This window comes from Platichthys flesus, chromosome 15, assembly GCF_949316205.1.
Source record: "Platichthys flesus chromosome 15, fPlaFle2.1, whole genome shotgun sequence".
NCBI lineage: Eukaryota > Metazoa > Chordata > Actinopteri > Pleuronectiformes > Pleuronectidae > Platichthys > Platichthys flesus.
In genome coordinates, this window is record NC_084959.1 from 7,583,223 (window position 1) to 7,601,317 (window position 18,095).

Consider the following 18,095-nt stretch of genomic DNA (forward strand, 5'->3'; position numbering starts at 1 on the left):
ATTCACACGTTTTTAAAGTAACAAAGAAAGTGCTGAGTGTCGAACTTTAACAAATCTGATAAGAGGACTCTGCTATTTTCACAAATTGTGGGATCCATTTTTAAATGATTAAAGTTTTCCTCAATCATGAACAAACATTTTAACATGAGATAATTCAGAATAAGATCAGATTGAAAAACAATCAGCTATATTCCCTAATTCAAATGTGCATTTTATGTCGATTTTTTTGTTGCTCTTTCCCGTTCTTTATGCAAACTCTCCTTTAGTATATCTTGTTACCTGGACCATGACCCATATTTACCCTGTGCTCCAGAGGTTATGCTGTGACAGAGAGAGAAACAATGAAAGACTAAAGAAACAAAGAGCCCACGTTGTAGCCTGAGACTGAAAAGAGACGACAACATGGTGTAAAGCCCTTTGGTTAGAGTTGCTGACTGGGGATAACCCTTTAAAACGGCCCCTCTCCCCTGTCCTGTCCACTGCTGCCTCGTGCTCTCTGTCCATCCCCCCCAAACCCTGCCTGTCTTTCTCCATACACACTGACCCAGCGGCCGGACTGTTTCCATGCCCTCAAAGACACCTGCTCTCACAAACACAGGGGAGCAGCACAAGCAGCATCTGACCAGCAGCACGGTGGAACGTCCCTGACCCTTGTGACCAGCAGCGGGTTTCACCTCACTCCACCACAAAGTTGAGACTAGACTTTTAACAGTTTCCACAAAAAAAAGGTCAGTGGATTTTGATGTGGTGCATGATGGGATGTTGGATGGAGGTTGGACCCTGGGGGTTGGATGGACGATGATGGAGTTCTCACACGTCACTGTCATGGATGCTTGGTTTGTTTTCAGCCATGTTTTTGTGGAATGCTGTGGTGGAGCCCCGGCACACGAGTGTTCTCTGCCTGTTGTGTTTGAACAATGCTTTGGACTCGCACAGCGCCGGGTTCACTTCACGACTGTTCCATGATCAATGTGTGAAAGGATGGTTATTCAATGGATCGGTCTGAGGATGTGATGTATTATCATTTGTATGTACTTTATCTATAACAGTGTATCAAGAACGTAAATTCAGTTAATTACATGTAAAGTGCCGTATAACTTCAGATATGTCAATATGATTAATATAAGATGCATTTATTAGTCCCAAACACATGCACAGACATGCAAAGTCACACTCATGCTGGTAGGGAAATTTAACTTCTGCTTTTGACCCATCTGGTGCAGGACACACAGAGCAGTGAGCGACCACGTACGGCGCTCGGGGAGCAGATGTTGGGGGAGTAAGGTGCCTTGCTCAGGGGCACTAGACAGGGTAGGGAGACTCTTGGATTTTTGGACAGATCAATCCAGGTTCGTCTTTTGTTGTCTCTCCGTGGAGTCGAACCAGAGACGAACCAGAGACCTTCTCTGCCCATAGTCCAAGTTTCTGCCACTAGACCACCGCCTCTAATAAGAATTAACAGTTAATAAGAATTAACTGGAGAGCCGGGCTGTTAAATGAAAAAATAATCATTTGACTTATTTACTAACTTACTTAAATTAATAACTTCATTGATTATAGCTTAAATTCCATAATAATTCAAATAATATGTGACTAAAGATATGAAAATTAATCATAATTTAAAACTCAATATCCATGCAAAGAGTATTTAAACAATAAGGGGAAATCTGCACAATTTTTTTTTCATAAAAGCAAAGTCCAAAGATGGTGTAGCAAATCATGCTATTTTATTTCTTCATAAAATATTCATTACCAATACTTTTTCAATTGTGTGTCTTATTAGGGTAAATGTACTTTTCCCTGTCCACCACATGAGCACATTGTGAAACCTCCACACGATGTCAATGTCAAAAACCAGAGGCTTCTTTAACAGTTTCTCTCCCGTCAGAGACGTGACCGGAAAACACAACCGTCCCCGGCTGACCCACTGCAGCAGCAGCAACACAACCCATCGGTCGCATCATGATGGAGAGCGATAGAGAGCTGTCGGCCATGGTGCAGGAGCTGTGGGACAATGATGTCAACCGACTCAAACCAGGAAAAGACTACAGGATCTCCCTGCAGGTGCAACACAAACACACACACACACACACACACACACACACACAGACAAACACACACACATACTTATGCTGTATATTTCACCTTTAACCTACCGGGCCCTCAAAACACATCTACAATTTAAACACCATCTTATGACATGCAGCATCAGGAAAAAGCCACAACACTGATTTTAACAGAGCAATGTGATTCAATACAGCCTGTGAGTATTGTACATTGTGAATTTGCCTTTAGAGCTGTTGGTTTATTTCATTAATTGCAATCAGAGCTGAAGCTTGTGCCCGTCAGTCACTTACACTTAATACTTCCCCACTTCGAAAAGAGAAAATCTGAGAGGAAAAAAAAGAAAATCTGAACTAGAACCTCTGAATAGACGGCAGGACGACTTTAGGTTTTCATGGTCGTACTATTTGGTTCTGAAGTCATATTTCAATTAGCCTAGTGGAAATACGTCAATCAAATTTAGCTCTAAGTGGATGCAAAGCGTCACAAAGAGATCATATCTGGCACATTAAACTTGAAACAGGGCACATAAACATCCACAAACAATCCTGATCCATTAATTCTTTCCTAGGAAATCAGTCTATTTGCTGCGCGTTCGTCTATTTGCTGCGCGTTCGTCTATTTGCAGCGCGTGTGTCTATTTGCAGCGCGTGTGACTATTTGCTGCACGTTTCTGTAATGTGTTGTGTTGTGTTGTGAAATTGATGGAGATGTTTTCTTACTTTGCTTGTGTTTTGTCAACTTGCATGTGTTTTGTCAACTTGCATGTGTTTTCTTAAGTTGCGGTTTGTTGAGCTCTCAGGGCCACCGTAAATCAGTGAAGATGCCAAAAAACTTGTGAAAACAGAAAGTCCTGGATCCACACTGTGATTGTGATGGTTCTTTCTTGTCCCATTCCTCCACCAAGTTTAGTTGAAATCAGTTTTGTAGTTTTTGCATAATGCTGTTGACAAACAAACAGAACCAACCAACCAATGATTACAAAGACAAGACATCCTTGCTGGAGCTGATGATGATGATGATGATGATGATGATGATGATGATGATGATGATGATGATGATGATGATGATGATAAGGCTTTTATGGGGAAACCTATCATATTTGTCAGATGTTGGAGTTTGAATGCTTCTCTCTCTGCCTCAGGGCAAAGCTGGAGACAGCATGTCCATAAACGACGACAACGACGGAGCGGGATATCCTCTGTTTACGTTTGTTGACGAGAACATTTTCAAAAAGGAGACCTTTCTGGGTAAGTGGGCAGAGGGATATATTTGTGATTGAGTACTTTTTATTTCTAATTATTTGACTTTCTGCAGAGTGAGCCATCTTTCCTTGAGCCCTAATACTCAGTGTGTGTCTTCTGTGGAACAAGGCAGCCACCAACTGGATTCCTGTGGAAGTGGCACCAGTCTGCTGCCTCTTACACAACTGACTTAAAAACATGTCCCATTTTGCCAGTTTGACACTATCCTCCTCGTCATCTCCCTTCGGAGTAAAGCCTTTTTTATACACTCGTAATCTCCTTATGACGAACAGCGGCACATGGCGTAATCCCTGAGCATGCAGAGTTCACAGAGAGACGCTCCTCTGGAACCACTGGCTTCTCATTCAAGTCTTCCTCTGCAGCGATAAGTGCTGAGGCTGAGACCCACGTTCCTCTGTGATGACGCTCGTCACAGATTCACATCGTGCACGGTGATGGAGAGAGCTCCACGGGGAGTTGAGTTATGTAAGAGTCGGTATGAAGAGTTCAGTCTGAGGCTGACGTCTGCTAGACAAAGAGGGGAGGATTCCTCCCTCTGTGCTATTTATGTATTTGCTCATGTTCATGCGACCTGGTTAAAGAGCAGGTGCATCTCTGTCATGAATCTAAACAGGGATTGTGCTTTTTGAATCCAGGAGTTTCAAAAGGTTTGTGAATAAGAATTAAAATTAGAAAGCTTTATTGTCATTCCATCACTAAATTTGTTGTGTAGCAACTCAAAATGATGCATACACACAAATTTTACCGCTAACACATCTGTCCACATTCATAATTAATAAAATAAAGAATCAAAGAAATTATGTCAGCTTACAAACTCTCCATCTGGAGACGTAAACAGGTTTGTCGGACCATCCACGAAGGCCAATCAGGAAGAGTGACTCCTTTTCAGATCCTTCTCTGTTGATTTATTATTATTATAGATTTTTATCATCCATTGTCCGAGACTGTACAAAAATCAGTGTTTGTGTTTGCGTGTCTTCTTTCTTCAGCCTTTATTTCCCTGCTGGATAACTACGTGAGTGACACTGGCGAGCCAGAGATTGTAACCCCAGAGGAGGTGGCAGAAAACCACAAGTTCCTGGACTCCATCATTCAGACTCCCACCATGAAGGTAGCTCCCCATCATCCTGTTCCTCATGGAGGCCCATCCATCCACCCACCCATCCACCCACACATCCAACCATCCATCCAACCATCCAACCATCCATCCTTTAAATGTCACAGGGGAGTGGGGGTGTTATATAGACAAATATAATCATAATTTGTATTGTAACACTTCACAGTTGACACTAAACTTCCCAGACTCCTCGGCAACACACCCGCCAAGTTTGGAGTCTATGAGCTGAGTGTTGGTGGAGAAATTTGAAGGCGCATAGAGATTTTGTACATGGTGTCCAAAATGTAAAAACTGTCAGGGCAGCAATGTTTGTAGTATTTAACTGTAACACATACAGCAAAGGACAGCAGTGTAAGGTATGATTTGTTAAATAACACATCATTCAAAACCCTTTCCTTGTTTTGCAGATAGCTCATAAATACCTGGTAGAGAAGCACCTCTCTCCTGCGGATACGACAAAATTCAAGGAGCAGCTGTACATGATCTGGTTTGAACTCTATGCCAGGAAGGGATCCAGCAGGTGGGTGGAATCTGGCACCGAACCTAAACATACAGTAACTTCAGCGGTGGAATCTGGCACCGTCATGGTAGCTGTCTTAATGCTGAGAAACTCTAACACATCCAGTAAGCATCGCCGGGAGGATGACTAAAGGGGATGAAGGTGTTAATGTGCAGCTGGTTCAGGATGGAAGCTGCCACTTCTTGACTTTGTTAAAGTTTAGAGATGTAAGGGGGCAAGATCCTTCGGGGAAGAACATATGTCCTCATTGCATTAAGGATGAATGGGGCCTCAGCATGAATGAGTTTGACTGATCTCCGTCTCCCACCAGGCCGGACTCTTCGGGGTTCGAACACGTGTTCGTTGGAGAGACGAGAGGAGGCCGGACTGTAATTGGCTTTCACAACTGGATCCAGCTCTACCTGCAGGAGAAGCTGGGACACATCGATTACAAAGGCTACAGCGTCACTGCACATTCCCCCCAGGTACGCTGTGTGGGGTTTATAATCAGGATGGTAAAATTAAATGCGCCAGAAGTAAACTATGACACATCGTAAATGATACATACGCATGTTAATGACTCAACAAGTGGGAGAAACCATTTTATGACTTCTAAGATCTTCTCAAAAGCCAAAAAATGAATTCCCTGGCAACACCACCATCGATATTTGACTCCTCATGCTCCTCTGTCTTCTCTTTTCTTTTTCTTCTCCTCTACTCCCACAAGTTGACTCTTGCTCTTTGTTATCTCATCACTGTTCTTGCACTCTGATGAGAAACCTCACATTCTGCTGCGGCCACGTTCACTCTCTCTCCTCTTGCTCGACAGCTTTGTGGATGTAGTTTTCTAAACAGAAATTATAATGCGGGTGACTGAGCTGGTATTTGTTGTTTTTAGGTCACTCAGGGTACCTGTGTGTGTATTTAAATCTTTAAAATGTGTATTATTATGCTTATGTTCAGATGGGTTATCCAATAATTACTGTTTAATAACTATACAATTTGTCAAATTCAACTTATAATAATAAGTCTTTAGTCAAAAGTTCAGGTTTAATTATTTGAGGTGACTTATTTTAGACATTAGCATCTTTTCTTTAAACACAGAAAAGCGAAGAATAGTTTTCATATCTCATTTTGTGATGGGATATGAAAATTCTACTTTCATAGCATAATGGAGTGTAGGACAAAACAAAGTATTAACATAGAATACTGAATATAAGGGATTTATGTCTAGATGGAGTTCCATTTACACCAGGAGAGAATATATGAAAGGTGACGCCTAATAACATATAGAAATATTTATTGCAAGAAGAAATTTTGACAAGCTGAGTTATAATAATTAGCTAAAATTTCTAAATTATAAATTCTAATATTCCCCTCCTCCTGCTAGTTGCAAATGCTCTTTCTCTCTCCTACGACTGATAGTGCTAACCCTGCACATTCCTCTCACTGTCACATCTCTCACTGCAGCCTGACGAGAACAAACACATCCTGGCCCTTCAGTTCAGCTGGAAGAACGGTATTAAGCCCAAGGGCAGCATCTTCATCGGCGTCAGTCCCGAGTTCGAGTTCGCCCTCTACACCCTCTGTTTCCTCACCTCGCCCAATGAGCGCGTCAAAGTCCAGTTCAGTTTCTACGATGTGGAGATCGTTTGCCACCACTACAACCAAAAGCACATAGGCACCACCTACCCTGTGCTCCTCAAGTACCAGAACCTTTAGTAGCCCGACCTGGATATCAATTTGCATCACACAAAAATGTCACAGGTATTGTTGTTGCCTTTTTATTTTAGATAAAGATACAATAAAACCTTACAAGACCCACGTGCATTCGACCTTTGTTTTTTATTCAGAATGTGACGAAGAATATTTGAAGATTTGAAGCCAATACAGATGTTGGTAATTTCTCTGAACAATGTATGACGTGTCTGAATATTTTTATTGAGCTCGGTCAGATTGGACATCCTAGGTGAAAACCCCACAGTGTAATTATCTCTTTACCATGATTTGATCTAAAGATTGATGCAATACAGATATATGCAATGTACCTAATAGGAGGACTTGCAAGTCCAATAATCTCATCGGCTCATATAGGTTTTTGACCTTAACTGAATAGCCGAACCATCCAATTATTAACTAATATAACTATTGTTATAATTATAAGTCTGACTCTTGCTTTGTGTGACACTGGTGCTGTTATTTCACCTTCATTCACAAGGGGGGGCTGGAGAGTTTGTTTTTCGCCATTGACGTCAATGCTTTGATGAGCAGGAGCCTATCATGATGACGTTAATATACAAGACACAGGTTGAAATAAGTTTCAAAATAAAGGCATCAGAGCAATCTATGACACAAAACTGACAGTTGTTCTTACTGGGGTCGGGAAAAGTGCTACGTGTTTGGCACCTTTATAAGTATGAAGTAGAAAAACAGTTTTTTTAATTCTTTCCCATCCTTCATTGTATCAGCTCCTATAACTTCAATAAGCTCTTGCAACATCATCATTTCCTTATTTGAACCATTCTTCAACGGAATCAGAAATACTTTATTGATCCCTCGGGTACATCATCTGCTTACTGCCACGTTTCCACTGTTGTTTTACTGTAAGTTTCATGTTACTTGCTTGTTTTAGTCTAATTTAATAGATATATACTATCAGACAATGGTTCTGCATTACTAGGCACACATTGTATACCTTTTCTTTCAATTACGAACCCATATACCTTTACTTTTATTATCTCTTATATTCTTAGACTCGATCTTATTTTATTTTATTCAAATTACTGAAGAAGCTGAAATAGAATTTGTAAACATACAGTGCACTTTTTTTCTCAATGCATGTGCTGTCTTTTATTTTGAAACCGGAAGAGCGTCCCCTCCCTTGTCAGTGGTGTGGTCGCTGCAGGAAGAAGAAGAAGAAGCAGCAGAAAGAGGAGGAGGAGAAGCTTCTTCTCGCTGTGGACGATCACTTCCCTCTTTGCTCTGTTATATAATTCCGCTGGTTCCCTCTCGGCTTCTTTCTCCCGGTGGTCGACGACGACCCGTTCTCAGCGGAATGGCCGAACCCGGCGCCAGATACCAGCAGGTAGGAGCAGCTCAGACAACGTCAACACGTTTAAACCGCTGAGTTGACGTCGATCGGAGCAGGTTGAAGAAACCCGACATGTGTGTGGATGTCATGTCGGTGTCACCGTCAGGAACACGACGCTTTCTCTCGGGGCTCGTTTTGTCGCGAGTTTACGTCAAATTTGTCTCCGAGGACATCGTTGTTTTCATCGACAGGTGTTAGCATGCTAGCTGCAGCTAACGCCTCTGTGCTAGCTAGCTGTTTAGCTAACTAGGTATTTAGTGTTAAGTTACACGTGAACGCGATGTCATGGAATATACAGGTAAAAAGTTAAAATATTGATTTAATGCCATGTAAATATATTTTTATATAAATAAAAGTATTGGATAATTGCAGTGTAATAAAATACACAATAATAAGTAGAAGTATTGAATTAATGCAACGTAAAAATAAACTAGCTATTATAAGTAAAAGTATTAGATTAATGCCATGTAATAAAATACATTGTGATAAGCAAAAGTAGTGTATTCATATTGTGTAATAAATTACACTGTAATAAGAACAAAGTATTGAGGTAATACAATGCAATAAAATACACTATGATAAGTAAACGCATTGAATTAAAACAATGTAAACAGTGATGTAAGTAAGAAATGGAAATTTGAATAATGAAAGATAATTTGTGATATCTGAAGGTATTCAATTAATTCCGTTTAAATAGTTACACTGATAAGTAAGAGTATTGAGTGAATGCATAAAAGGAATCCCACTGTAATAAGTCAATATATTGAATTAATATATTGTAATGTGATGTCTGAGTCTCCAATATTTTGTTTAGATACAGCAGACCCAAAATGATATGTAAATAGTGCAATATCTCCCTGAAGTTTAGTTGATGAATTGAAGTATAAGGTAGCATAAAATGTAAATACTCAAATTAAGAACAAGCACCTCCTAATGGCACTGAAGTACAACACTTACTAATAAATTCTACCCACATCCATGTTTACGTGTTGAATATCACATGATGCGCAGCAGTGGGCGTGTTCCCTGGTCATCTAGCTTAACCTCCAAATCTGCCAGCTGACCTGCTTACTGTTGGTGGAACCGACAGTTCTTATTATAAGTCTGCTCATGTGACTGATTGCAGTCATAATTAATGTGCAGACCCAATACACAGTGCTCTGGTACAAAGCCAGTTAATGTTGCAAGTGTTGGCAGCAAGTTTTTTGTCAAAATGTCACTGCAGGTTCTTCACTGTATTACAATGACCATGTACTCATCCCAAAAACTGGTTGGAGGACTCATAAAAACACAGACCTTTTGATAAAGAGGTTCCTGAAATCCTTTAAGCCTTACATGGTTCCAGTTTACAAATGGTTTTCTCGTGCTTTATCTCAGGGAATGAAAAGCAACAGTCTATTTTAGTGCTTCCTAAAAAAGAACAAGTTATTTTCCAGAGGAATTATCCTGAAAGAAACGCTTTATTCTAACAAGAGTAAATATCAAGTCCGTTCTCTTTTATTATTGAGATGGATGATTTTATAAATCCTTCATGCTATATATATATTTCCTTTTATAAGTTTATCTCACACACAAAATAAATACAAAATACATAATTGAAATGTATAAGTATGTGTGGGGTGTGGTAGTAACCAGCAATGGCTCATATGACAATCATAACCAAAAGATTTATAAAATATCAAATACAAGAACTCACAAAATCCTCTGTACAGGTTGTTTATCATCTTTTGATAATTATGCCATTTTGTTTCCAAAATAATGTCTCAGACAAATGTATTAGTTTTACACGTACAGGCGAACACTTGGATTCACTGGAAATTTAAGTTAATTAATTACTTGAAGGTGGAGTCTCTGTTTTTAATCAATCCTGTGGGTTTATTGCTGCATATCTTTCTAAGAGTTCCTAGTAAACCACAGGATGTGTTACCCACACCAAAGGGGAAATTAAGGTGTTGTTAACCTGTAATTTACACCCCCGTAACACCATTGGTGCAGACTTGCTACTTGGGATTCAGTATCACATCAGTGTCCTGTGCTGGAAAATTAGCTGACATGAGTGTTAATGGATCAAATTTGCTTGGTTGTTAAACTCTTGCGTTATAGAAGCTGAGGTGACCAACAAAGTTGTGTATTTTTTTATCGATTTGGCTGCTAATGTTCTTTTAATAGGACAGAGAGAGAAACTGGTCCGGGCTCATTTCTTCTTTTTAATGTTTGCATGTTCTTGTTAAACTTTGATTTGATTTCAGTTTCATTTCTCTTCTCCGATCAGTTGTCGCTTCATGTTTTAGCTCCTTTGCAATAATCATTTAAATATTGTCAGGCAATGCCTTTGTTTAAAATAATGTATTGTTAAATGGAAAGCAGCCAGTGCTGACACAAATGCAATTAGCCTTAAATAAACCAGGAAGTGTTTTATTTTTTTACTCCCCCAGCTGCCCAATGAGGAGGACCCAGAGGAGAGTCCACAGGTAGCAGCTGACGCTCCTCCCCCGTACAGCAGCATCACCGAGGACAATGCTGGTAAGACCGCAACTCTTCAGGATGTTTCTCCGGTGCTGATGTCATAAACGACGGTGGCCCATTGGGGAATTGTTTGGTTTTCGACCTGAATCTTACTTCTCTGTTTTCGGCTTCTTAAATGTGATAAATTATTGCCTTTTTTACTAATGCATATATGTGACGTCAATTCAATATCTTTGGGTTTTGTCGGACAAAAGAAACCATTTGAAAACATCTCAAAGTTTGAGAAATTGCATCCGGCATTTTTCACTTTTCTGACAACAGACAGTTATTGCAGATAACATTCTGCCAACATGTGATGTGACTGTGTTAGTAATGCTTTATGTCCTTTTGTTTTTAATGTTGCTGTTTCTGCAGCCTTCTTTGACTGCAAGGAAGACGGTGCTTTCCCCAAGCCTCCATCATACAATGTAGCCACTACGCTACCCTCCTACGATGAAGCAGAAAGAACCAAAGCTGAGACGGCTGTTCCACTGGTAACCGGAAGAGTGAGCAACTCACTTATTATTTTCCTTTGAGCAAGTGGTAACATTTTCACTGTTTACATAAACGGTTGCTCAGAGAGTTCTTGTATTGGGGAGCAGGAAGTGCTACGTGTCTGACCACAGAACGTTCGTTTGATTAGTCTTTGGAACGTACTTCACTTCTCTGGTTGTGTAACTGTCTTTTCTGCATGAGTCGCTGCCAGCTTTTGTTGCCGTTTTGAGCAACTGCAGCTACTCAGTCATTTAAAAACAAGTCTTATCACTCAGATTCATGGCCACTCCGTCTTTTTGCAATGAACCAAATCTGTCGCACTGCCAGACTTAAAAATATGCTTCGGCTCCCATAACCCCTGAATTACTGAGTGTTCACCGAGTTTGTTCCCTACAAAATGTGACCTAATGTTGTTATGACATCTAATAAGTGGAGGGAGCTTCTGAAGAAAATAGGGGTCTTAAAAAAAAGAGAAACATTTAAATTGAAATAAAAAAAAGTCTAATTTCTCAAAGTTTTAATTTACAAAGGTCTTATTTTTTTTCTCTCCTAACTGTTGTTACCTGTAACATTAGTGAGATGGTACACGCCTGTAAACTACAAGTGAAACTGTTGTGACAGTGGATTGTGCAGGAGACATTTTCTTCCTTCCTTAGAAGTTTTAGGCAACATCCTCAGACCTGTAGCGAGCAGGGAAAGTGCTGACAAAACTATAATATTAATTCCTATAAATATCTGTACCTAATAAATAAAAGGAAGCCTTCATGTTTTTACTGGCCTTCCCTCATGCTTCAGCTTATTTGAATGAGAAAACGTTATTGTAATTGCAGCCTTGGAGTTTATCTCTTTATCACTGATGCGCAATTCCATTGGCTGCTTCTACACGTTACTAATCCACCTTCTTTACTTATATATTCATCTAGAATTCCCAAAAGTTAATGCTTAGTAATATATTGTATTTGAAATTGGACACAGAGGTGTCAAAGCTCTGATGACACATTTGCTTTTATGAAATGTATGTTTAGAAACCTGTAACTGCAGTTCTCCTTTTGTTTACTGAAGGCAAAGCACAATTTGTCTTGTGCAGAGTGCAGAGTACTTATCAGAAGTAGCTCACACACAAAAGCCATATCTGTCTCCTTCTGTGTCTGTGAGCAGCAGAAATTCAAACATCCTCAGCAGAAAGCTTGTTCTGAAAAACTGCTGTTTCTGTTCAAGTCCATAGAGACAATATAAACACTTCTGGGAATAATGAAAGACAGCTAATCTCTGACCACTAGTGGTCACTGTGATGCATTACTGCATGTGGGGCCACCATGTTTGATTGTTGGTGTTGTGTTTCTCTGCCACACACTGCCTTGCGCTCAGCAGCAGCCTCCGCGCAGGCAGCGCCTGGAGTCTTTTGACGAAGTTATTCGCAGTACACTGGAGGTAACTGGGAGGAGTGGAAGGAGCGTGTATGATGAGAGGGAGTGTATTTGGTCCTGGTTTGAAGTGTTGTGAAGACGCAGACGTACCCACAGTGTTTATGTATTTAGTTCCCCACCTTTTCTCGTATGTTTGTGTACTTAAAGTGTTAGCGAGTGCTTCGTTAATAGTTAAACTTAACCTGCTTTGTATTTCACTGACTCCAGACCTCTAGGTGAAGTGACAGTGAATAGTCATTAAATAGGATTGCTGTGTTGTGATGTTTCCATCGGTCTGTTAGATGTTTGTGTTGTTCAACATCTAGTGTCAGCAGAACTTGCTCCGCCCTCTCCATCTTGTGTTGTACTGTGTTGTATCTTGGAATATATCGTTGTGAAGTAGTTAAAAAAAGACATAGTTTATCAAAAGGATTGATTTGATTGAGCAGTACATACAATAGAGTGTAAAGCTCTGCTGCTGCCCTTGGAAAGACTGTTGAAGTGTAGCTGACTTTTTTTTTTTCCTCCTTTCTGTTGCTTCCCTCCATCAGAATGAAGACTTTGTGAACAGAGACGACTTCGAAGATGCCGATCAGCTGAGAATAGGAAATGACGGCATCTTCATGCTCACTTTCTTCAGTAAGTTAACAATCTACTCGTTCCTGTTTTTCTCTATAGCTGCTTTCACACAGCCGCTGGGGTCTGGACATTTTCTTGACATTTTCAGGAGGGGGTTTTATGTTAGAAGGCAAAGGTCCGAGTCGGTTGCTCTTGAAACTTTCCGGATCTTTTCCTGCCAGGAAAATGTCTGGCCTCAACTTTCCGGACGTTCTTGTCAGTATTAGTAATTTTGAGTGTGTTTATCTAATCTAGATCTTCTCTCCTCCTTTGTGCTGAAATTATCTTATTTGTTCACTGTTTAATTTATTTATTTATTACCAATGAAAAGTGTTATCATATAACCTGTCTTTACTGTTTATTTTCTGCTGACATGCATAACTTTTTTTCTTCTTCTTTCCAGTGGCATTCCTCTTCAACTGGATCGGTTTCTTCCTGTCTTTCTGTCTGACCACGTCCGCAGCCGGCCGCTACGGAGCCATCTCAGGCTTTGGCCTCTCTCTCATCAAATGGATCCTCATCGTCCGGGTATGAGCCCATACATGCACACACATATACACAAACACACACACACACTCACTCAAAGACATAAAATGTGGTTTTATGTACGCACAAACAACAAAAGCCCCAAACACCACTCTGGTATTTTGATGTTGTTTCTGTTGTGGCTGGCTGGTTGGCACTTTGCTGTTTCCTCAAAGGTTTCTTGCTGCTTTCCTCATTCAGTTTTAAAATGCAGGACTCATTTGAGTGAAACCAGTGTAAGCCATATTTATTCTAACCCATCATTTCTGTCGTTCTGTTGGTTTCCAGTTCTCCACATATTTTCCCGGTTACTTTGATGGACAGTACTGGCTGTGGTGGGTGTTCCTGGTGTTGGGTAAGTAGCCAACCTCTGCATTTAAATAGATAAAATGGGGACTCAAATGTTCTGTTTTGCTTGCGACACATTTGTGTTCTCTTGAGCTTCAATGTTAAGGCATCATATCGTGTGTGAACATATATAATGGACTAATTACAGCAGGATAGTTGATTTTACTATTGATCGCAGAGGCATTACTCCTTTCATAAGTATTTCACCAGCTCTTAAACATAGTTGGTCATTTTGCAGTTTCCCTGCAGGAGGTAGAGGAAACCAAAGCTGAAGTTGAGTGGGACAGAAACACAGATGCTCAGGTTTAATCTGTGTCTGATGGATGAATAATTAGTGTTTGTTTACACGTCTGCCTTATCAAAACAGACCAGTGTCAGATTTAGAGCTAGTTGAGTTTCCACCAAAGTGGCAAGTAAGACAGGATTTAATTATTTTTCAACTTCATTTATTAGTTTTAACTCAGCTAAATGCACTTCAGGAGTCAGAATTATTTTCTGTATTTACATCTTGTACATTTCCTTATTTGAAATCAAAGAAGCAGATATTTCATAATGCAGTTATTCATCTTGTGAATTATTCTTTAATGCCTTTCCAAAGCCTTCAACTGCCCCACTTGCAAGTCCGCTTACATTTCCCCCCAAATATCGACCAACTTTAAAGTAACAGTCACTGTTCTGTATCAAAATCCAATATATTGAACTGGGAGTCTTCGCTAACCTCAGTGTGTCGTCGTTACTCAATCAGTCACATGTTGCCAAACCAGTTCACTGTGCCATGTTGAACCAAAGTCTGCATCCACCTGATGTAACTCTATGTACAGGACAAGTGAATGTGAGCTGCTCAAAATGCCTGCAAGAGTTAGCTGGTTCTTAAAGTTAGCTTTGTACAGTTATAGCTTTTGATTTATTAGTTATGTTTCTATTATGAGGGTTTATATGAGTCACTGGGCCACTGTTTATGTGTGTTGGCTACTGTCGCATTCATTTGTACTGTCGGTGTCACCATCACATTTCTCTCCTCTTCAGGATTTTTGCTCTTCCTGCGTGGATTCATCAACTATGCCAGAATCCGCAAGATGGCCGACACCTTCGCCACCCTGCCACGCACCCGAGTCCTCTTCATCTACTAATCCCACAATCCTCCAGTCTTCACCCCCCCCCCCCCCCCCTTTCACTGAGGCCCACTGTCTGGCTCAATACAATCAAAAAAGTAGAAAGGAATCTTTTTTTCCTCTGCTTGACATAATTTGGACAAAATGTCTATTGTCCCCTTTTGTGTAAATTAGTGAACGCTGAGAAATCTGTAAAACCTATCAGTTGTTAGTGGTGAACTGTTAAGTGCTATTTGCAGTTTTGAAGTATGTAATGTATACATTTAATGCCTTATTTACTATTTTACAATCGGTTGGTAGCAGCTGCATGCACTGTCTACCTGTTTAACCACCAGGGGGCAGGCTTGTTTGTATTATCTTTTCCACTGGTCTTCAACCTCATGCAGTAATTTGTTCAGAGGGGCCAGTGGGCAATTTTGAAGTTATGGGTTGATTTACACAATGTGAAATAATATATTTCAAGTATCATTATGTTGTGTTTTTACATTCCTGCCCAATACTTATTGTGTGTGAAATAGAAAATAATTCATGTAATACAAGCTTGAAAGGGATAATATTGGCTGTTTTGGGGTTAAGGATCTAATATAGTTGAGGGCCACTTGTTTAGAAGATCAGGGGGTCGAGTTTCCCCTAAAGCATTGTTTCCTTGTGTATTTATGCTTCGTCTATGCACTCACTGTAACCAGGAATCATTATTTACCCAACAAGTTATTTCATCTGAAGCATAAAGGTGCAGTGATGGCCAGTGTGGTCATTGCCTTGCTCAACGGATGGAATTAGCTTATAGTCTGTGACAGGTTTCACATGTGCAATTACGTAGTTTTCGTCAAAAACAAATGATTCCAAATCTTTATCTTATTGGCACCCCACTGGTTTCCAATGTGGAAAATAGTAATGTATCACTAGATGTGAATTGGAAACTCTGGCCTGTTCAGAACAAAGTATACAAATTAATTTAGAGCAGAGAGTTTTATTTTTATTTGACGTAGCAGTGAAATATTCAGAGTCGTTATTTTTATGTTAACCCTCGTTCTAATTTCAGGATTGTTTTTATTGCGAGAAGTGTACGTGTCTGGATTGAAACATGTTTGGAATTAAACTGGAAAAGTACACGTTGGTGCCGAGACCTTTATTTCGAGATGAAGGATCCCGCTTCCTCTGTACTTCCTCGAGATTTATAGAACCTTATCAATTACATAGATACATTTCAGCCCAGTTGTTTTTATGTGGTCTTACATTTAACCCAAATGTCTGAACAGGAAAGTTGTATGAGTTTTTAGAGATGTAGTGGATAATAAATTGTAGAGCAGGGTTACCAGAAATATACTTTTCAGTATTTTATGTTTAAAATGATACAATCTCTAAAGTATTTGAGAGTGTTTGGTGTGTGGAGGGTTAAAACAGAGAGAGAGAAAGCCTCCCTGACCATGATCTTCACTTACCGATCTGAGACATATTTTTAAGCTGTGCTAATTTTAACACGAGACGTATGCGTGTGGAAATCTAAATGATTTACAGTCGGTGGCTAATTATGTGTCGGCAGTGGTTTTTCTTTTTTTCTTGCAGTTGGGACAGGAAGTAAAGGTCACCCCACCTGGAAGACATGTCACAGCAACTGTCTTCGGTTTCACTGGAAACGTTCAGTGTCACAGTGTCACATCACCTCTCAGCCCAACCCCCCCCCCCCCCCCACCTGATCATAGCTGGATAATGGCCTCTAGTGGTGCTCAGCGGAAACTACATTGACTCAGTTCATCTTTCACAGGTCACAAGGGGTATAATGTCACCATCAATACACTGAAATGGTTATTTTACAGGGTATGAATCCAACCTGCTGCCAATAGCAGAACAGGGAAGTCGAGCGATACGATTTCCATGCAGTTAAAGTCTAGATTCATGTTTGGCCTTCTGGACTGTTCTTCTTATTTCCTGATTTATATTATCAAAGATTTCATGAAAGGAAACGATCTGCATATTGAAAAGCAACTGTTCAATGTTCAATCCGCCGCTGCGCCACTTGAACTTGAAAATCAGATTTCCTGAAGTAATTTCTTCTTCTGCTGTGTGCCCTTTGGAAAAGCAGAAACAGCTGTCAGTAAAAACTCACAGATGTTCAGTAGCTCAGGGCCGAAAGTGTGAACTTTGAACTGTCGGAGCTGTTATAAGTCTTATCATTTTATGATTTCTATCGTAGACTTCTGTCAGTTCCTTAAATTTAAAGCAGAACATATCACCCGTGAAGGTCGGAGAAGGAGAAGGACAAGTCGGGCAAAGGTCGTGCGTCCAGTGATCCACGCTGTCAACAGATGACCTTGGACAAACAGGCTTCATTTTGCCAGGTGCAGACGGGGTTTAACCGATGACCGTCTTTCAGCTGTAAATCCTGGCAGAGCGCACAAACAACAACATTCCATATCATCCACATCTTCCCCAGATTCGGCCTCGGTGCACTCGAATCCCTCCGTAACGTCATCTCGCCTCCGCTCCAGCAGGGTCACCCGGTGCAGGTGTTCTTGTTATCCAGATGTCATTCATAAAAACAGCTCCATTGTGCCAAGAGCTGTCTGTGTCTTGTCAGCTGTCCCCGATTTACAGAGATGGAATCATTTCTCCGAGTAATTGATGGGAATTATGTGTGCTTGCCAAGAGCCTGCACTGCTTGCATGTTTTGGCTATCTAAAGATAAGAGGAGACTTTTTTGATTTACAGAGCGCAGGGGAGTGAGCCGTCTCTGCAAAGAGACAAGTTTCCCTCTGCTGGCTTCTGTTAGACCGAGTCTGTGCAGTGACGATGGGAATTTAGAATCAACGGCTGATCAAATCGTTCAAATTTCCCGTTTTGGGGAGTTTTCTGCTGATACATAACATTATTTTTCTTATTGATACACATGTGTCTGGCTTGGAGGAATAGTTGCCGACCCCTGCTAGAAAGAAATGGCACAGTCCAGTATGAACATTTTAGAAAATAGAATTATTCACTTTTGTTGTCCACAGTTCAATAAATAGATTAAAACTACTCTTTTATTTCTACACTAAATATGAAGACACCTC

General features: G+C 40.4%; 2 protein-coding genes across 7 annotated transcripts; both read left to right on the forward strand.

Annotated features, from left to right (window-relative positions):
* Positions 1-180: 180 nt before the first annotated feature.
* Positions 181-6,769, forward strand: endou2 (endonuclease, polyU-specific 2). The gene is made up of 7 exons (XM_062406475.1): positions 181-728; positions 1,889-2,064; positions 3,209-3,314; positions 4,319-4,440; positions 4,854-4,966; positions 5,277-5,430; positions 6,416-6,769. The coding sequence occupies exons 2-7, from the start codon at positions 1,963-1,965 to the stop codon at positions 6,665-6,667; spliced, it is 849 nt and encodes a 282-aa protein (XP_062262459.1). The 5' UTR covers positions 181-728; positions 1,889-1,962; the 3' UTR covers positions 6,668-6,769.
* A 1,061-nt stretch (positions 6,770-7,830) lies between these two features.
* LOC133969517 (NEDD4 family-interacting protein 1-like) lies at positions 7,831-16,157 on the forward strand. Of its 6 annotated transcripts, none has more exons than XM_062406048.1 (8): positions 7,831-8,030; positions 10,472-10,559; positions 10,917-11,047; positions 12,405-12,467; positions 12,994-13,081; positions 13,464-13,588; positions 13,874-13,940; positions 14,960-16,157. In XM_062406048.1, exons 1-8 carry the CDS (start codon positions 8,001-8,003, stop codon positions 15,061-15,063), a joined length of 696 nt encoding a protein of 231 aa, XP_062262032.1. In that variant the 5' UTR covers positions 7,831-8,000; the 3' UTR covers positions 15,064-16,157. The 6 variants fall into 6 exon arrangements, with proteins under 6 accessions (XP_062262032.1, XP_062262033.1, XP_062262034.1 ...); XM_062406049.1 differs by having other exon boundaries at positions 12,408-12,467; XM_062406050.1 differs by having other exon boundaries at positions 10,917-11,035.
* Positions 16,158-18,095: the final 1,938 nt, after the last annotated feature.